The sequence below is a fragment of the Empidonax traillii genome, unplaced genomic scaffold, assembly GCF_003031625.1.
Source record: "Empidonax traillii isolate 1590-97213 ecotype Southwest subspecies unplaced genomic scaffold, ASM303162v1 scaffold386:size1297806, whole genome shotgun sequence".
NCBI lineage: Eukaryota > Metazoa > Chordata > Aves > Passeriformes > Tyrannidae > Empidonax > Empidonax traillii.
In genome coordinates, this window is record NW_020955579.1 from 1,276,676 (window position 1) to 1,297,828 (window position 21,153).

A 21,153-nucleotide genomic window follows, 5' to 3' on the forward strand; every position below is an offset into this window, starting at 1 on the left:
AGCCATGAAGAGCCTACACTACCAGTAACACCTTACCCCACCCTGCTCACTTCAGACTGCACTGTGACTTTTCTTCCCCAGACAGCACAGCTACTTGAAACTTCCCACTTCTGCAACACACTAACTTCTGTTAGGGTACTGGTGAGATCCCCCCCTTCCTATTCTCTGAAGATGCAGCCTAGGATAACTGTAAGCACTTATATAAAACTGGAACATTCCACTTACTAGCATAAGGAGCACAAAATGACCACATCATTGGATAGGATTTGAATAAAAAGTCAAGACAGAGAGAAGGTGTCATATAAAATTAGAGAACCTGTATTTTAGTTCACTACAGCATTACACTGCAGAGAAGACCTGTTCTTTAAAAGACTGAATTTTCATCCATTACAGTTAGCACCTTACATTAGGAGGGCAGGGTCATGTCATGGCACAGAGAAGACAAGGCAGAAGAGTGACCGGATGTGCCTGGCAAACACCATCCTTCCCCAAAATGGAGAAGAAAAAAAAAACCAAAACAGAAAAAAGGCATCATATGACAAACACAATAGTTAGTTTCCTCATATTCACAACCAATCACTGATGACATTCTTATATCGTAACATCCTACAACCTCCCAAAAGATCTAAGATTATAATTTTTCTCTGTGTATTTGTATAAAATCCATCCAGCATTGTTTGTATGCATAGGCCATACCATAACGATCCTCAGCTGGGACTGCAATCTGTCCCCCATAACCAGGAGGCCAACCTTCCCTGTAGAGCTGCAATGGATATTGCTCTTTAGCCCCTCTGCACACAGATGTCAAAGCCTTTGCTTCAGCCTCGCAGTACTTCAAGCTGACTCACTGCTCCATCTGCTGAGAGTCAAAGCATACACATCTTGTCCTGGCCTGCAGGAGGGTGGCACTGACTGTAACCAAACCATCAGCTGTCACACCATGCAATTCAAAAGGGACGGCAGGCGTCTTCTGACACCCCAGGAAAAAAGCGTGTCCCTAAAGCATGCAGTGAGAATAGCAAAGCAGAGCATGAATTTGGGTGTAAGCGTGAGGATTGTGTTAAGTTAGCCTTCCAAAGTCAGATGAATAAAGAAAGGCGATCCAAGTCAGCTACCCTCAACGAGCTACTGAAGCATCAGTGAACACAGCACAGCAGATGCAGCTGCAAATGACAGAAGTACTGACAATTGCAGCTGCACTTGGTCCCTGCTGTTCAACTGCAATGTGGCGCACCTGAAATGCAACAGCTAACTCCTGACATGGGAGTCTGTCTAGTTAAAGGGCAGTCAATGCCCTAGGTCACTTTGGCCTATCAATGCACAGCAACAAAAGCCTAAACATTCTGAGAGTTCTGGATTTAACTGACCTGATTAAAGCTAAGACTGTAGCAATACCACGAAAACAACTGGAATCCTTCAGTTCCAGATAGTGCTGTGGCTAAACAGTAGACTCAGTTTCTTCTTACAAAACCAAATGTAACAGAAATTCAATGCTTGTGGGTTTTTTTAAGCTGACGAATATTTTTATCTATTATCCTATGCAGCATCTGTTCACACTTAAGTGAATTCTTTAGTACCTTTTTTCCAGCTTGTTTCAAGTTTTGTTCCAGAGATTATTAAAACTAACAGTCACATTTGTTAAAATGACCAGTAACTGTCCTATCCCAGTGCTGAAAAATTACCTGTCTCTTTTCGTTAAACAGAAGGCTAATACAATTCATCTGCCTGGTACTGCATTCATCAATTAAAAAGTGTAACAGTACGATCAATCCTGAAATGTATTTCTTTTCACATGGAAAAAGATGTTTAGAATACTTGCACGTACATTATCCTACAGCTCCCTTTTCAAAAGTGCTTAGTAGGAGAGTCTGTGAAGAGACTCCTGGCTTTGGATGAAGTCCAGAGAGATTCTACTTTCTACTACTTACTTTATTTCCAAAGTTCAAGAGTAGAGAGGTACCCTGGTCTCCTCTGTTCATAAGGAGAGACAGTCACTAGTTTTTCAAAAATCCTCATAATGCATCCATTTAAAGAGTCCAAAGACTCATGCCGGTTTTTTCATACCTTTTTTAAGCAATACATAATTGCTTATTGCAATACATACTGGTTTTTTAAGCAATACATAACCAGAAGCGCTGTGTGCAGAGGAGCCCAATGATGGGCTATTTTAATCTTAGCCCTGCAAAAGCTCAGAGCACCACAGAGATGAAGTGCCAGGATTTAAAAACGTCAAAAGAAACAAGCTAAGGGAGTATGCAGGGACAGTTAAAAACCCTTAGCACTGTAATATACAATTAGGTGACTCAAGTATAGTACTAGCCTGTCCTGTTCATTAGACAGCAGCTGCTGAGAAGAACGTGTCTTAATGCTTTTGGCTTTCATTGAGATTTATATAGAAAAATTCACAAAATATACTTTACTATCTTCCTTTTCTTTTATACATTATGTATTTTTTAAAAAATCTATGAACACAAAACATTTAAGTTTAGTTTATAAAAAAAGGTTCACAAAGGTTGTTTAAACAGCACGTCCACTTCACAGCAACCCAGAGGATTCTACGTAAAAGGAGGATGAGAACCAGGGATCAGTCACGCACAGGTAACAGGTTCACACTGATGAATGTGCACGTAGTGACCCTGTAGGGTCTTCTGAGAACCCATTTCAATTGACTGTTTACTCCAAACTCCATCACGAAGTCAAGCATTGGCTGCTGCTTGTCAGAAACAAACAGTTTAAGAATAACATCAAATCCTGGCTTAGTTAGAAAAGTGTCCGTACAGTCTGAGTGGTCTTCAGCTCTTCATCTGGGGCTAGACTCCTCATGTGCTGATCACCAGTAACTAGCTGTAAAAATAATCATCATCTTACAGCTTCAAGTTCTTTATAAAAAAAACTTTTTCAGGGTCCTTTACAAAAATTTTTGCTGCTTCTTCCCTTCTGTAGATGACATGGTAAGACAGTGGGGAGATATTCATGGCTCCGTTTTTAATGTCCTCTTCCTATTTTAAGAGGAAAGAAAAAATACACCAAATAGTTCACATCTTAGTTGCAGTTAAAGCAGATTAGTTATATACGTAACACTGAATGAGCTGATAGAATAAAATAATTTATCACTTTTATCTGTTCTCACAGCCCTTTCTGAATGGAAAAATCTAACATGTTCTTATACACAGATCAACAAATGCAGAATACTGTGCTTTGGTTTAAGCTACTGGGATGCACCGAAACATTTTACATAAAACCATAAACATCTACAATACATTAAAAGTTACAACATTCTGTTTAGTATTTATAAGCTTTAGAAATCAGGAGCCATTCTTATTATTAAACACTAAAAACCACACACTCACCCCGAAAGCCTCCTCCTCCACCTCTGCCTCCTCTGAATCCTCCTCCTCCACCTCTGCCTCCTCTGAATCCTCCTCCTCCTCCTCTTCCTCCACCTCTTCCTCCTCCAAATCCTCCTACAAGTAAGAAAGAAATTACCCTTTGAGAAGCATATAAATTCTTTATTATGCGTAACAATTTATTTCATTGACAACTTCTGAAAGGGAATGAACAACAACAAAAACCCAGAAACTGTCAGTTGTTGGATGGTTACCAGCTCAATTGTCTTTTCTAGGGACCATCTGCAGCACTTTAGGTATTGTTTGATATCTGATATACCATGTCCAAAATACTAAAGACACTAACAAAACTCCACAATTAACTTATTTCACAAGAGCACAAAACTAATTACATATATTAACCAGTAATTCATTACAATTATTAATAATTATTATTTATTAGTTCAAACAAACCAACCAAACCACTTTGAAACACTTGTGCCTTGCTGCAAAGGGGCAGGGTAGGCAGAATAGGCAAGAAACTGTGATGTAAGAAAAAATGAACTCCAGCTTTAACTGCAGAGTAAGTACATGGCAGATGATGTCTCACCCTCAAAAAGCAGAGGATGAGGTTCACCAGGTCATTCACCTCTCTCTCAAACACTGCATTTCAAGTATTTTCATACCCAGACTGGATTTTTGGAACATAAAGATATAAAGTTGTTAGAGAGTGTCCAAAGGAGGGCAACGAAGACGGTGAAGGGCCTTGAGGGGAAGCCATATGAGAGCAGCTGAGGGCACTTGGTCTGTTCAGCCTGGAGGAGACCTCATTGCAGGCTACAACTTCCTCAGAAAGGGAAGTGGAGGGGCAGGCACCTCCTGTAGTGACCAGTGACAGGACTCAAGGGGATCATGTGAAGTTGTGTCAGGAGAGGTTTAGGTTGGATATTAGAAAAAGGTTCTACACTCAGAGGGTGGTTGGGCATTGGAACAGGCTCCCCAGGGAAGTGGTCACAGCACCAAGCCTGACAGAGGTCAAAAAGCGTTTGGGCAACATTCTCAGGCACATTGTGCGATTCTTGGTGCTGTCCTGTGCAGAGTCAGGACTTTGATGATCCTTGTGGGTGCCTTCCAAAGCAGGATATTCCATGATTCTAAGACTCTAAACATACTAAAAGTATAGATTTCACTGACAGTTTTGAGTGTGCATTATCTACAACCTTTTACTACAAGTTTGCTTAGTAGTCACACTTTCTGTCTTTGCTATAAATCAGCGTTCTCTCCTCCCTATGCACTGAAGCTGTTATTTAGTCATTGGTCTTGCCATTGAAAAGATATCACTGTCTTTTCTACTGAGTCAAACAGAAACATGAGTAACATTTTTCTTTGCAATACAGCTGTTGATATTCAAGCACTCAACAGCAGCTTTAAAAAACAAATCACCACAAATACCCCACAAAACAAATGAACAAAACAAGCTATGCCACCCCAAATAACTCCAACATTCTGCAGCTTCCATTCTTGGGATCTTACCTCTACCACCACCTCTTCCTCCCCCACGTCCACCACCACGTCCTCCTCTACCACCTCCTCTGGGAGCACCTTTTTCTCCAGGGGGCCTTGGCAAGAATCTCTGAAGAGGTAGTAGCTTTGCTGGATCAATGTAAAACTGTAGGAAGAGAGTTACATTAGGCTTTCAAAATACCACGACCAAAAAGCACATTAATATCTCCCTTTACAAATATCCACAATTTCTCTTACCCCTTTATGTCAAACTGTCCTCTGCAAATAGCCAAATACAGAGAGCACGCAAGAAATAAATCACAGTGTTAGAAAGTTACTAAAATATAGATATTTGTGTGATTTTCATTTGTTACATCTTTCCTTGTGAGGCAGGGAAGAGGAAGAACAAGATAGATACAAAACCGGAAAGGAAGAGGAAATTAAATACTGTTTACAAAGGCCAATCAGCTTTTAAAGCTATTAAAAACTTAAAAAAGCTTTTATTATTTGCTGACATAGAGTAGATTTATCTAACTGATGACATACAGTAAAATGCTATTATTGAGATTGGCTTACCTTTTGCATTTTTTTAAATGAAGAAGCTTTCATGTTCTCAGACAGTTTCACTGAAAAATACTGTTAGTTTCTTTAAGGAGCACAGCAGTAATAAAACATTAGAAATTTTGAATTTGATTATTATGCAAAGGCATATTCAGACATTTTCTAAATTAGTATTTTATAAATTAAGCGAAAAATCATCACAGTTGCAACTGAAAGATCAGGAGAAACTGTTATCAATTTCTCTCAAATTTTTTCTTAGTTACAAATATGGTATTTTGTGGTAAAATAATTTTTTCCTTTCATGTATTAAGGCATAAGGAAGAACACAGTAGTGCAAAGAGTAAAAACATAATTGTAAAAAAACAGCATAGCAAGTGATGAACCCCTAAGCCCCAGGGTGACCTCAAGGCTTATCTAGAATAATTCACATGCTGCAGGGGCTCTTCTAATGCTGCTGCTGGATGCCTGACTGTGGGAAGGTAAGAGCCAGCAGCAACTGCTGGACCAACCACATACCCAGCCTCATCCTACAGGGAACTGGCAGACTCTCTGTAATCCCACAATCACTCTTCTCCGAATCCTTTGGCTCTCCAGTATGCAGGGGCTTAGGAATGCAGTTCCCAAGATCAAAAAGAGCTGCTGGCCAACTCTGCTTAATTAGAAGTCAAGATTAAATGGGGAAGCAAGGAGCTGCAAAATCCAGCAACATATTTGCTTCATATGCTATTGTAGGAAGAAAACAAGTCCTTGCAATTCAGGTAATTCTGATACAAAAAGTAAATCTGATAGTTAATACATTCAGAGCGTGACAGTGCTTTAAAACCTCCATGTTTTACTTCACATTTCATGTAGGAGAGGAAAATGCCTGTAGCTAGTGACTGATGCTCAACAAACCAACACAGGCTGTCTTACTGCCATGTTACAGGGTTACTCCCCCAGGCATCCCACTTTCGTCATGGACTCCGTAAATCTGGCAGTGACAACTGAATGGACCCAGGGCCCGTGTCAAAAAGCTTGCTTTGCCAGAGGACATCCCAGCACAAGCCCACTTGTAGTAACAAACTGGACAATGAACAACAGCACATCCTAGCAAAATCTCACTTTATAATTAAATAATGAGCTGGAGTATGGCCAAGGTACCCCTAATGCACAGGGAAAAATCCCCACACCCTTGATCCAACTCTGTTATGGGTGAGTAACCTATAGTGGAAAATTTTGTCAGTTAGATGTAAAAAGTAACAACCTGAACCACCTTGGATCCAAAACACAGCCCCAGTGCTGGTACGGAGTGAAACCCTCTGCCTGACTGAAAGTACTCTGTCATATCAAAAAGGCTTTAAGACAGGCACTTAATGTGAAGGAAGCACCTACTGACATCAATAGTTGCAGCCAGACTTGTGTCTGTCCACATATAACTGGTAGCCAAGCCTTGAACTATTTTAAAATCCTACAGAAATCCCAATTAATATCCAATCCACTTTAAAAAAAAACAAATGCTGTACATCACACGTTTTTTTGAAGGATACAAAATCTCTCAGCTGTCCAAAGATCTCATCCACTTTGCCAATCTGTTCTTTATTGTCCAAATACACTGGTGCATTGAAATAAGGCACCTTGTTTTCTTCTGTTTTGCATTTGCAAACAATGTCATCTTCACAGGGGTGCATGAACTCTCCCAGCACTGAAATAGAAAACAAACAAGCTAAAGATTCAGACCATTCTAAATTTTAACAAATACAATTCCTCCATGTAACTTACAAACTACCCTTTCGGGAGGGCCCTGGTCATATCCGCCTCTGTTGAAGCCTCCTCTTCCGCCTCCCCGTCCAAAGCCACCTCGTCCGCCGCGATTAAAGCCACCTCTGTCACCACCGCCTCCTCCACGGCTGAAGCCTCCGCCTCCTCTTCCTCCTCCACCTCCTCTGCCACGGAAAGACATCCTCTACTCCCTCCTAAATTGTGGACAAAACTCAGCTGTTTAAGAGGCAAAAGATATCTCACATTTGGTTCGCTGTACAAACTCAGGTCTCCTGTCAGCCTTGTTTGTCAATTTAGTGGTTGGTCCTTTCCAACACTCACTACAAACGTGCTATGGTTTTAGCCTGTGAAAAATCAAGTTTACAATTGAGATGTCATCCACTGCAACACCTACCCGCAAAAAGTGACTAGCAGTGATTAGAATGTTCTTCACTCCTCTGTATGAGCGTTGAACGAGACACTTTCCAGCCCCAGGAGAAAACTGTGCAGCTCTCCAGTCCCACAAAGGAGTGGCACAAAGTGAGAACATCACAGAATCACAGAATGGTTTGGGTCGGGAGGGACCTTCAAGATCATCCAGTTCCCAACCCCACCTTCCACTAGACCACGTTGCTCAGGGCCCATCCATTTCCGGCGTTGAACAAATTTCCAAAAATGGGGCATCCACAGCTCCTCTGGGCAACGTGTTCCAGTGCCTCACCACCCTCACAGTGAAGAATTTCTTCCCAATATCCCATCTAAACCTACCTGACTTCAGTTTAAAGCCATTTCCCCTTATCCTACCCCTACATGCTCTTGTAAAAAGCCCCTCTCCCTCCGTCCCTCCCCCAGCCGAGCGGCGGTACCGGGGGTCGCCCCGGCCCTTCCGCTCGGCCCTCCCTAAACCACGAGAGGTTCCCGTGGGCCTGCAGCCTGAGCGCGGGGCCGCGCGGGTCCCTCCTGGGCGCCATTGCCTGGGGAATGACAGACAGACGGACAGACAGACGGACAGACCGGGCCGTACCTGCACGTGCGCACCGTCCTCGCCGGGGAAACCGCCCGCGCTGCCGGAAACGGGGCTGCGGCCGTAAGTGAATCGGCACCGATCGAGCGACACTGTCGCAAGAGAACCCGCCAGATCCTTGGAAAATTCTCAACACAGACGGTGGAAAAGGAGGTTGTGACGCGGGTGAGCGTGTAGTGGGCACCACACGGATAGGAGGGCTTCTCCATGTGTACGGTGTACACAAAAGCATTTGTCCTTCACAATAATAATAAATAATAAATACTGTATAGTAAACAATGCCTGCAATCAGGAGAAATCAGTGCAGATGTGTCGATCAGACTCCTCTGGCCAAATAAAAGAAATGTGTCTCCTTAACAAGTGCTTCCTTTTAATCATTTACTTCAAGGGCTTTACTTCTCTTATCTCATCATGCTCTTACGGTAAAACCAGTCAAGCCGGGGCGGGATCCTTTGGAGAGATCAGATTTATCAGTCAAAAGTTGAGGCTCCTGTACTTTATTTCTAAGTGCACTTTAAAATATTTTACTAATGGTTAAAAATTAAACACAAATCTAATAGCTGATACTCTAAAGAATCCGAGCCAGAGGAATTTGACTACAAAGGGAGATAAAATTTCATCATGCGAGTGCTCCCAGTCTGCTTGGTTTTCTTGTCTCTCTTTTGTCTTTGTGGATCAGAGGTAAGATATGTTTTATTGTGGTAGCAGTAAATAGCAGTAATTTATTAAAAAGTTTAAAACCAGTTTATTGTTACAAAAGCAAAACCAGTTGTTTCATAGGAAACTATGAAAGATGTTTCCTTTCATAGTATTTGGGTTTTATCCGTTTGTTTTAGCCCAGCTTGAATGTTTGAAGCTTGCTGTTTCGCTTTCATGTATTGATTGTATCCGGGGCTTATGCTAACAGGCTTCTGGAAAAGATTTTAATCATGACCCTTTCCTAAACCAATTTTGCAAGCATGGCTGGCCACATAAAGGTGCTGCTATTTCCCCTGCCTCCCCTCCTCTCCCCCCCCCCCTTTTACTTGAGAAACAAGATTACAGTCTTGTCACACGGCAGCATGGCACATCCTACTGCCAGAAGGTTTGCTGAGGACTGTCTTCAGGCAGAAGTGTCCTGGAAAGCTGAGCTGAGCATTCAGCATGACCGAAGTATTTTAGAGAAATCCTGAGATAAAGATCAGCACTTGCTGTTCCTGTTCAGGAGAAACAACAAGCACAAATGTGGGAGTTATACCAAGTCGGATCTGGCTCACATTTTGGATTCTACTGACCTGAGAACAGCAGGAAGAGTTTAGTAAGATTATACAACCATTAAAAGGAGGGTTGTTGGATTAAATTTTGCCCCAACTACATCCTCACTGACTTTACTGTGGCCAGGATTTCTTCATGAGAACTTTAAACTTCAGCTATATTGATTCAGTTGACAAAGCCAAAGCTGATAAATCACATTTGAGGCCTAACGTTTTTCTCTCGTTTTTACACAGAGTCCACCTGTATAAATTTTTCATGTTTCATCATTCAACCTACCCATAGATCTTAGTAAGCAAAAGCACTCGGCCAGCAATGAAGTCACAAGAGAGCTGCACAAATACATTTGCAGAGCCACTCACCCAGAGGCTGTCAGAGGGAGGGTCGGAATCTGTGCTTGCAGTCCAGTGATGACCAGCAACCGCACTGCAAATCTACTGCTGTGCAAAATACAGGGAAAAAAACTGACAAGGAAGAGCATTTTATTTTCAAATTTCTTTAAGTTATTTGTTACTTGACCAGTCACACAGTAAAACAAATAATTAATTATAGCTTTATTTGCTGCTAAATAGTTCATAAATATTTATAGGTGATACTTAAATCCAAGGTAAATCAGGCCAAAAAGTCTTAGAAAAAAAGTCTTAGAAAAAAACCAAATTTCTATTTTTTTTTTTTTTATTTCTCTGGTGTTTAAGTTCTCCTATGTTTTGATCTGCTTATAGTCCCATTGCTGGGATGTGTTATAAACCAATGGCTTAAAAAATGTTTATAATCAGCTGTGCACTTCAGCTGACGTTTGAAGAGAAAAGGGTATAAAGTTTGTGGGTGACCAGTAAGAGAGAAGATCACACCAGGTAAATGATCTGAAAAGAAAAAAAATCTTCAGAGAAACTGAGAAAGATGAGGTGGCCAAAGACAAAGAGAATAAACACTATAAATGATATTTAGCAACTTTGTGGTTGTTAGACAGGAAAAGGCTTATGAATGTACATTTTGTTGAGGGATCTGCAAAACTCTTGGCACAGTCCCTAATCTTACTCCCTTTTAAGTTTACTTTTTTTTTTGTGCCTTGCAGAATGCAACATCTAATGATGAAGAAAACCAGTTTCAGCAGGTTGAACCCACCCAGCCAGCTAAGCAAGACATGTACCTCATACGAGAATGCTTAAGCAAGCAGTACACCCACAAGTCCTGTAAGAAAGTTTTTTGTCACCCATGGGAACGGTGCGTGGAGGGAAAATGCCTCTGTAAGCTTCCCTACCAATGCCCAAGGAATGGCTCTTCAGTTTGTTCTACCAGTGAAAAGAACTTCCTTACTTACTGTCAGCTGAAGAGCTATGAGTGTCTGCATCCCCAAACAAAGTTTCTGCACAAGGGAAAATGCATGCCTGAAGGTATTAACACCTCCTTTTCCAAAATTTATCAAACTGGCGATTAAGGAGATGCTTGCTATTTACGGCTCAGAAAGTCAGTTCATTTTCTTGCACTAGCAACAACATGAAACAGAAAATGAAAAGTCATTTAAAATGTGCAGTATCTGTTGATTTTCATAAAAAATAAAGTGGTTGGCAGGTCCTGGTCACCCTGCTGCTGGTTGGTTGCTCAAACCATCAGGTAGAAAGGGAAGAAATAGACATAGGAAAGAGCCCAAAGGTTTCTAAGCAGGGTGTTGACGATGGTGGGAGGCAGCGGGAGAGGGCCTGCTGTGAACATCAGCAGAGAGGGTATCTTTTGAGAGGGACACACCTCACAGGAGTAAGTTTCCAAGGAATGGAGTCAAGCTGCTGAGGTGTGTGTGGGAGTGCATGGGGGAAGGTAAGCCACGTTCACCTCAGCCATCTTCACACTGTGCACAGTTTCCATCGAGACAGAAAGCTGCTGTACCTCAAACCAGCGACAGTTTGTGCGCTGACACGCAGCTGTTTGTTCTCACCTGCTTTTTATGCTGCACCAAGCTGCTTTGTTGGCTCAGTATCTGTCTGAGTGCAGGGACGAATGGCTCCTGTGAACTGGGCAGGTACCTCTTTTAGCAGAGGCAGATACAGTTCCTGCCTATCCTCCAGCCCCACCTCCACGAAACGTAGCAGGAGTAGCAAGCCAGGCCTAGTACTGTCCCAATACCATCACGCCCTTTCCTCAGAGAAGCAGCAGCTCAGCCCATCACCTTCAGGGTGGCAAAATTCAATTCTGTCTATTCCACTGAAAAGGTCTGGAGAACCTCCATGGCATCCTGGTGCGCTCTATATGGCTTCACTATGTTAAGCTGAGGACTTCAGCTCCACTGCACCCAGCAGACGTTTTGATACACAGGTAGTAGAAGCAGGATCTGGCCATCTCACTTCAAGTGTTACTGGTTGGTTATCAGAAGTTCCCTTAAAAAAGGTCTAATTTTATACTAAAATGCAGCCTGTCCTCAGCAGACCTCCAGGTACTCTTATGTGTCCATTATCCTCATTTGTCCTTAAACTGGTATATTTTGAAAAAGTAGCAGGCTCAAAGACACAAAGTCAATCCTCAGAAAATTCACAAATAATACCTGAAGCTTCTGATTCCCAATCTACTGTTCTTTCCATATGAACTTTGGCTGTAAGTACAAAATAAGTCCCAATTTGGTTTTGTGCTGTCTTTCCACTAGATACTTCTATATAATACGATATTTTGGGGGGATTTTTTTTAGAAACATTTTTAGTCTCTCTGTATGGTGAACAATCAAGCTTGCTTCAAGTAAAACCTGTTAATCAAGAGGACAACAGTTTTGTATGTGCTACTGAGTGGACTATGAACGAAGCAAACGTGGCTTGCAAGGACCTTGGCTTTGAATTGTAAGTTTGGGGAATTTATCTCTGGATAACTGCAAGGGATCTGAAAAAGCAGCAATGCTTACAGAATTGTCAGTCACATGCAGTCAGCAGTTAAGACAGAAAATGAGCAATGTATTGGCTCCAATATTCTAATAAGACTTCTTAAACTGACACCTCAGAGTGAAAGAAAAACACAGATTTCTGTGTTGTATTACAAGTTATAACTGTAGTAACCGTAACTGTTTTACTTTTAAATAAAGCTGAAGACCAACGTGGAGGTGTTCTCTCAGGTCTGTGTAAGGGAAAGTGCATGGATCCCCAAGTAGCTCTGAGCAGTGATCTCTCTGCAGAGAATGTGGTTTTTTTCCCTTCACCCTTCGCCCCCACTCCTACTGCTTGCTTTAGCCCCAGGTGGGGCTGAAGCCACACACAGCTTGTTCTTTTTCCTGTGAACATACTGATGATCCGAGTTACGTATTCAGCTCCTTATAAAGAGTCAATTCTATATCCTGTACAACTAATTTAACTTAGTCAGGTAGAGCTACCTCCCCAACCTCACCCAAACACTAAAGATGCTATTGTAGTGCCCTAAATTGTCTGCTTTAGGTGAGAAGCACATATTCCCTAGTCCTGATCAGTATCTCTTTAGATAGCAGAGAAGGGTTTGCCCTGGGACAGAGCATTCAACCCTGGAGTCCTATTGAAAGCGTCCCAAGTTACCTATTTACTCAATCCATATTTCTGTAAGGAAGGGTGCACATACACTGCTGGGAGGATACCGCTCAGGTGAAACCAAGAAAGATAAAATTTATTAATCCCAGCCTTGCAGTGGCATAAGCTTCCTCAAAATGCACTGGTTTTGATGACTCCATGCAGGATGGTTTCCAATTTATGGCTTGACTGTGTCCACACAGAGATAGAGATCTGAGCGTACAACTTTTGTTACATAAAGAGACTTTTCTATCCATCACGATACACAGTGACTGTCATAGAGCTACATATGCATTGGGGACAGTTCTATACAGCAACCTGCAAAAATTAGCGCTTTACTTTTTCTTCCAAAACAAACATTTCCTATTTACCTCTAGGCAGCTCTATGGGAAGTCTGCTCTTTTTCTTAGGCATGACCAAAATTCTTTAACAAAGAGGAAAATAACATAAATTCTAAACAGTAACAGCAGTGGACAATCCATTGTGACATTATATAATTTGTTGTTATTATTATTTGTATCTCCACAGAGGTGCTGAATATTACCAAGCCACTTCCAGCATGACAGAATCTGCCTTAAATTTATTGCACTGTCTGCAAATAACTTGCGGGGGCCTAGAGACAAGTCTTGCTGAATGTCACATAGAGATGAAATCAAGAGATAGTAATGAGGGACTTGTTAGCCTCCAGTGCCATGAAAGTCTCAGAGGTTAGTAGTGGTTTTAGTTTAATATCTTTGTGAAGTCCTTACATTTTGAGTTTATTTTATACAAGAACCCAGTTTGCTGAATTCTCAGCCACAGCAAACCTGCACTGAAAACTTTTGATTTTTTTTTTTTTTTTAAATAATCATTTTGCAGTCTTTAAGACAACTGAGGCAATCTTGAGTCAAGATAGTCTTGAGTTTATGAGTTTGGAAAATCACTGTTGCTCCTTAAATATTTTTAAAGGTATTTCACCCACGGTTCTCTTTGTTCTCCCATCCCTTCTAAGGGTACCAAAGTATCCCACAAGTCTTATCTCTCCCAGCTTAACTGGTAAGGAGGGCAGGTGACAACTTCCTAGTCCCTGTTTCCTCTGTTAGGGAGATCAATTAACGCAGCAGTAACACTGCAGACAGACAAGCATGACTATAGTGGAACTGCTGGTGTCTTCTGGAGAGTTTCAGGACTCCTTAGTCTATCACTGATAAAAAGGGAATCAAGGTCCTGTTTTGAATTCTAACAGCTTTTCATTCTCTGTCATGAGCTTTCTTTGGGACTGATAAGTATCAGCCTGAGATGTTGCTGGTTAGAAGGGCTATCTCAGGTTTTTCTTACAAAAGCACTTATTCACACACTCTTGATGAGTTCTTTCTACAGGGGGAACATCCATCATCTGACTAATTTACAGTGGTTTTGAACTGATCATTTCTTATTTAGTCCTTGCCTAGAAGAAATTAAATTCCCTCTTGCCGGGCTACTGAAAGTTGGAGGATGAAAATAAGTGGCCACGCTGAAACCTTGATGAGAAGGCAATCAAAACAATAAAAAAAGGTTCCTATTTAGGTGACTGGGCCCCAGCATGCCTACTGTTGATAGGCCAAACTGCTGACAGAATAAAATATGCAGGCAGAGTATTTCTCTAGGCAATTGTGAACCTATGGACAATGCCACACTAACTTCATTTTCACTTTGCTGCACAGCTTGTTCAGGTGGTGAGTTTCAATGTGTCAACAAGAAGTGCATTCCTCTGAATAAAACCTGTGATGGAATCAATGACTGTGGAGACCTAAGTGATGAATTGTGCTGTAGAGGTAATAATTTCCTTACTCAAGTGTTTCAAAATCATTTCAGCATAAAACCACTGCCAAAGAATTTTTACAGTGATAGTTAAAGTCTCTCTTCCAATAAGTCACTACATTAAAGCAATCAAACCACAGTTTATGTATAGGCAAGTGCAAAGAAAAAAGCAGCCATAATACACTTTTTTGAAGCAGGCAATTGATCTCTGAGAGCCTGGATTTCCTCAGAGGATGAGGAAATACAATGAGAATATTTAGGAGGCTGTTAAATATTGATACCAAAAAAAATGAGCCATGTTAGAATGAAAATGTATTTTTGGTTGGGAAAAATCAACAGTAATTAAACAAAGACACTGTTTTTCCAATGAACTGACTTTAAATCAAAGTAAGATCTCTCTTAAGCTTATTATTAATGCATGATTATCTTTGGAATATCTGTGAACAATTCCCATCACATTGCTTGTTCGTTGAACAGTCCTTCTTTCAGCATCTGCAATTCCAGCTGTAAAAATGCTGACTAGAAACATGGAAGGGATCTAGCGTGGCCCGAATGCAGGAAAATACTTACAAAAATTGGGTTTCATGTGCCAAATGGTAATGTGGTTTAGAAATCCCATCATTACACCTCTCATAACCTTAATTTCGTAGTTTTACCATTTTAAGTAAATTTAATCCAATAATTGTGGAAACACATTCACAGGTATTTAGAAAAAATAAATTACCTGGGATCTCATATAGTTGGAGGACATTTATTTGGATTCCATGCAGCAAAAATAGTGCTGCTTCAGCTGAATGAGCAGAAAACAATTATTCCTGGAATCAGAAGAAATATTTCAACTGAGCTTAGTGGTCTTTGGATCATATGATCCATATCTAGATACATTTAGAGAATTACTTTATCTTGTGCTAGACACATATATCCTTAAATAGTAGATTGACATAAGATTTTAAAGAAGCTCAAAATCCCCTGACATAAATTCAAGCACTGCTTTGCTTTTGATAACTTTTAAAGTGATCACAAAAATTAAAAGGAAGGGGGTTCTCAGGTTTATAATACCTTTTCATGTAATTGAGAATTTTAGAAGAACTAGAGTTATTACATTCAGTATATTCATAATAGGATTCTTGATTCCTAACCCTGCATTTAGGCATTTAGGTCACTCACCCAAAAGTCAGCTTGGTCTCTGATTTGGCGCAAGCATCATCAGTTCCTAATTTGAGATGATCAGCAATCCTGGAAAAACTGGAAGTCCTTTGGCTGAGGTTGAGTGTGGGCATGTGTTATGGATGAAACTGGCATGGAGTGACACCAAGTCTAGAAGTACAGGACTGAAGTGGTAACAGAGATCCACATTTTTCAAGTTTTAAAACTTCAAGATTATAAAGTGAGGAGAGCCAAGTACTCATTTTGTTTACACATACAGAGCCTGCTTTTGTGATCTATTTATGAACTGCCAAGTCCCCTGCAACATGGGTATTATATTGTGTTTATATTTTAAAAAGCTCTCTGACTATGTGAGGTTGCTGAATCATATGATCTTGTGATTTACATTTGTAATTCTTCCTGTGTTACAGAGTGCAGAAACAACAGTTTCCACTGTCACTCAGATATCTGTATTCCAAAAAAAAAAGTCTGCAACAAAGAAATTGATTGCCTCACAGGAGAGGATGAAGCTCGAATTCGCTGTGCAGATTTCCTTCTGAAAGGTGTTTTTGTTTCTTTTTTTTTAATTCTGCTCAGTTATAACTAGAGACTACAAAATGCATATTCATTATTTATTAGATTGGCAGAGCCAAAATGCATGCAAGAATTAGTCTTCCCAATGTTATGTTATACATAGTAGGAAGAAAAGGTTATGTGATTTTCTTCCTTTTCCTTCTAGAAAATAGCAAGAAGACTAAAGGAAGGAAGAAATAGATGTTTTGGGAGGCTTAAGGCAGATTACGTCTTTTGTTTACGTGGCCATCTATCAAACTGGTATCCCTTATTTGTGAAGAAAGTGTAGAGAGGGGGAGCAGGAATATTTTCTTCACAGATGAGGAATTCAACTAGTTTGTCAATTTAATAATTCTTCTGTGCTGTTCCCCTCTCTGTTGAAAAGATTTTGCTTCGTTTTGGAATTAGGATGTTTTTCTTTGCTCCGATAAGAGACAAAGTCTAAAGCCAAAAAAGTAAACACTACCGATAAATGGAAATTAGTACAGGTAAACTGAACTCCAAATGTAAACATTATTGTCAGTGATGTGAGAACAGACACAGGGCTCAGCCCCCATTTAGGAACCGAATTCAATGAGCACTTTTTTTGAATAAAACCTGACAAAACAGATTCAGGAAGCATTTAACTTACCTCTCATGTTGAATACTCTCCCTTACCCTGTTAAAGGAGGCACACAGCACACAACAGCATAATCTAAACTGGGGGCGGGGGTGGGGGGGTGGGAAAAGAACAGATCTGTTATCTAATGCTCCTTTGGACTTTAGAAAGCTTCATAAGGGGCAGGAGGAGGATTTTCTGTTGTTTCCTGATGGAGGAGAATGGGATATCACTGTAGAGATCAAAAACCAAAAAAAAGGATATTTCTCAAGGTTTCCTTGCGGAAGGGCTCCCTAGACTTGGCAAACAGAGTAGATGTCATGTAGTTACGAATGAGTATCTGCTATTGTAGGTCATTTGTAGGCTGAGGCAGCCAGGCTCAAGAGTATTGCTCTCCATATGCATTTAAAAAGTGTGCTATGATTTTGGCACACAAACATATATTCAAGTAAACGTTTGCCAGTAATTTTAGTATTTTGTTATTCTACTGCAGACAAAGAAAAAAGGGCTGAAAGTGACAGCATGGATGAAGGTAAGTGTAACTAGCCCTCCAAAAACAACAGCATACCCTCTCATTAGTGACTTTCTAGCTACCAGCCAGCTGGTCAGATCCAGAACACTCAGATATTTGGACTTTGGGATTTTAGTAAGATGCACTCGGGGGCTTACTCTTTGTCTCACTCTTCACTAAATTCAAGAACGCCGTAATAATTCATCCTGGCTGAGGACCCACATCTGCATGTTTCGGCATCTGGCGGAGATAAACTCCCAGCAAATCTAGGGAAATAGCTTTAAAATTATTTGCCTGAATGCAAGTAACATTGGAAAATGAAGAGAAGTAATGTGATGCTAAGACACAAGCAATTTTCAAAGTTAAAACAGATGCCAAAATTTTTGGTCTTTGCTTTCCTGCAATTTCAGCTACTGGCATATTCACAGCACTCAAATTTTCAAGATAAAGATAAACCTGTCTCCAAATAGAGAGAATGTATATCTGAATTCTGAGGTGTGTTTTTCCTTTTTGTTAAAGAAAGAAGAAAGATAAAGACGTTTCTTCCCCAAGTGCACTGTGGTGTTACAAATTACACATTTACTCGACGGAAAAGAATCGTAGGTGGAGAGATTGCAAGAAAGGTAAAAAAATAGCCTGACCGCATGAGAGTTCATTCAGCACTCATTTAAATGGGCATTACTTGCTTTCTGTTAAACTTAGGGAAATAAAAAAATCAGCTATAACAATTATTTCTTGTTTTGCAGCAGTAGTGGCATCACAGTGAATGAAAAGTAAAGAGAAGCACAAGTTATAAAGTAAAATACGGAGTTGCAAAGTTGAGCACTGTACACACTGAAAATTAATCAGAAAAACACTTAACACTATAGCTAGAAATAACAATTCTGGCAAAATGCCATTAAAATTTGCATCTTTGAAACAGAATACAGCAAAAATGCTGCACTTGGTCAAACCAGGTCAGATCCTACATGTTTCCCTGGCTACAAGGAGTTTCATGACTGAAAGTTGGAGTGAAGGAGGCATTGCACAAAGTCAGAAGATTGAATAAAATTACTGGATTTTATCATATATATCCTTTATATCTGATGTAGCCCAGTTCACAACTTCTGCACAGCAGATCTATAATTTACAATCAGATGTAGTCAAGAAGATGAGGTGATATCAAGAGCTGTGTTTCCCTTTATGCACTAAAACACTACAATTATAATGATTTCTCATTATTTGTGTCTGTTGTTTAAATAGGGTGAATTCCCCTGGCAAGTGGCTATTAAAGACACCAGCAAGGAAGGTTCAACAGTGTACTGTGGAGGGGTTTATATTGGTGGCTGTTGGGTTCTGACTGCTGCACACTGTGTCAGGTAAAAACGACAAGCTATGAAATTATTTTCGTATTGCAAGGCGGAAAGATTGAATTGGATATTATTGCCTTTCTCAGCTACCTGTTTGCTAATTTCTATTTGCCTGTTGAATAGAACAATTTAAAACACTGATTCAGCCACATTAATGATGCAGAATATTCAGAGAAAACAAAGTATTTTGACAATGAATAGAAAGATGAAAAAGTAATGGTAAGTTTGAGAGACGTAGCATGCTTCAGTCAGACGGCAAGCAGGCAGGAAAGGTTCAAGGTTACCATTCTGCCTGAAATTAAATACAAGGGACCTCCTCTCTTCCCCAGCTCTACCTTGAGGAAGTCCAGGATCTGGTCCCTGAGAATGTCCCTGGGGTCACATATTCCCCAGAACAAGCACGAGTAGACAGGGAAGATTTGCCAGTCTCGTCCACATCTGCTCACTCTTTTTTTAGAACAGCGTGAAAACCTGGTTTCTCTTTGTCACAGCACTAAACACAGAGCCCGGGGTTTAACATTTTTTCTGTATTAGTTGCGGTACTCAGCATGGGTCATCTGTCTTGAATTTACTATACTTCACACAAACCTGGACATCACGTCCAGAAAGAAAATATACGCATATAACATGAATTTTTATTCTACAGAAGCTGTGATAAAAATGCGTAAGTTTACAGCTTTAAACTAGCTGACAAATACAGTGCTTGTGTTAAGTACCAAATCGTATTTTATTCGACTGTTTTTTTCCAGGGCAACTCGAGTCCGTTTCTACCGTGTCTGGGTTGGAATGCTGAACACAATAACGTACGACAAAGAGACACATACTTCAGGAGTAAAACACGTGATAATTCATGAAAATTACAATGCATCAACTTATGAAAATGACATTGCTCTGCTGGAGCTGAGTGGTTTTGAGAATCGAGAATGCTCCCTGAACAACAACAGCATACCTGCCTGTATCCCCTGGTCAGAGTATATGTTCAAGACCGGTGACAGATGCAAGATCTCTGGATGGGGACTAGAGAAAGGTACTTGCATTAGTGCTTGCTACAAGAATGTACTATTTGTATCACTCCTTTTCGAGTTGTGGTGAGCTTTCATTTTGAAAAGGCTGAAGAACAGTTGTGCACAAAGCACTCAGAAGAGTCTGAGTACAGAAAACACTGGCTGTGTTTTGGCATTCAGCTATCACTGTTGGTTCTCTTTTCTGTACTGCTTCCTCTGCTGTTTCAGCCACTTACTAAATGGATATGGAGGATACTCCTGGATGAAAACTATCCTAATGATAAGAAATTTTCCTTTTTCCCATCTAATATTTATATTAGCTGTGGAGACCTGTTAAAGATATTATCAAGCATTTGATAGCTCACAGGGGCCCACAGCCTGTCCTTTGGCCCAAGAGGATCTGAGCTGCAACCAACAGTTATGAAACTCAGCACATGTCTGAGTTTAGCCCAGAGACACATAGACCAAATGTAATCACATTTTCAAAGATTTCGGAAGCATTTGTTTTGTATCACAGCGTTACAGCCTGGCATTGGAGCTACCATGTTCTGGTTGTCAGGTTTCTCCTGACAATACTCAGTAGCAGTCCACCCAGCAAATGCCAAGATGGGAATTGCTAGCAGAGAGACAGAGAACAAAACAGAGCATCTCCTTAGACTTGTGAATACATAGTTCACCTGCATCTTCAATAACTGCTCCATTCACCCCAAAAAGACAGAAACGAATTGGAAAAAAGGTAACAAGGATGAATCACAGCCACATCTCCATTCCACAGAAAACAATATACCAATTTCCAAGTGTCTGAAAACCTTATATGGAAAACACAGGAAAAAATACCTGAGAAAGACATGGGAATGGAAAGGGTTGAAAATGTCACGAAATGAAACTACTGTAGTTAACTCTGCAACTGAACCACTCTGCTTTTATTTTTAAATTTATGGCCAAGGTACTGCAATTCATATGGGGTAAATGTTACCGGCAGTTTAAAGTTTCTGGTTTATAATAATGAAGATAATATTCTGTAAATAATTAAATATGTAACTTTTAATTTATTATATTAAATGTGTCTAATATGTACTATCATTCTAAATTTAGAAAATTATATTCCTTTTTTTTTTCTAGGTTATACCAAACAATTTATCCTCAAGTGGGGAAATGTTAATATATTTCAGAATTGTTCTGAATTGTATCCAGGACGATTTTTTAAAAAAATGGAATGTGCAGGCAAGCAACAATTTTCTTACTATAATCTCTCTACCATCAAACTCACAATTTAGAA

General features: G+C 40.3%; 2 protein-coding genes across 3 annotated transcripts; one reads left to right on the top strand and one right to left on the bottom strand.

The window, feature by feature from the left end:
* Positions 1-2,136: 2,136 nt before the first annotated feature.
* Positions 2,137-8,270, bottom strand: GAR1 (GAR1 ribonucleoprotein). 2 transcript variants are annotated; one of them, XM_027893316.1, is made up of 7 exons: positions 8,152-8,270; positions 7,149-7,342; positions 6,917-7,071; positions 5,406-5,465; positions 4,860-4,995; positions 3,351-3,464; positions 2,137-2,999 (listed from the first exon to the last, which is right to left on the bottom strand). In XM_027893316.1, the coding sequence occupies exons 2-7, from the start codon at positions 7,327-7,329 to the stop codon at positions 2,986-2,988; spliced, it is 660 nt and encodes a 219-aa protein (XP_027749117.1). In that variant the 5' UTR covers positions 7,330-7,342; positions 8,152-8,270; the 3' UTR covers positions 2,137-2,985. The 2 variants fall into 2 exon arrangements, with proteins under 2 accessions (XP_027749117.1, XP_027749118.1); XM_027893317.1 differs by lacking the exon at positions 8,152-8,270 and adding an exon at positions 7,470-7,702.
* Positions 8,271-8,596: 326 nt separating this feature from the next.
* CFI (complement factor I) lies at positions 8,597-21,148 on the top strand (the record flags this gene model as incomplete). The annotated part of the gene is made up of 11 exons (XM_027893363.1): positions 8,597-8,832; positions 10,478-10,796; positions 12,080-12,224; positions 13,443-13,621; positions 14,597-14,707; positions 16,271-16,402; positions 17,504-17,542; positions 18,041-18,144; positions 18,764-18,879; positions 19,620-19,897; positions 20,997-21,148. Coding segments are annotated over exons 1-11 (1,635 nt in total), but the record flags the coding sequence as incomplete, so codon positions are not given.
* Between the last annotated feature and the right edge of the window lie 5 nt (positions 21,149-21,153).

Excerpts from the sequence above, each read along its gene's own strand:
- GAR1 (XM_027893316.1), bottom strand. The coding sequence starts at position 7,329 with ATGTCTTTCCGTGGCAGAGGAGGTGGAGGAGGAAGAGGAGGCGGAGGC. Across the intron at positions 7,072-7,148 it reads CCCTCCCGAAAGGGTAGTTT|TGCTGGGAGAGTTCATGCAC; the intron begins GTAAGTTACATG and ends TTTCTATTTCAG. Across the intron at positions 4,996-5,405 it reads CATTTAAAAAAATGCAAAAG|TTTTACATTGATCCAGCAAA; the intron begins GTAAGCCAATCT and ends CTCTTCCTACAG.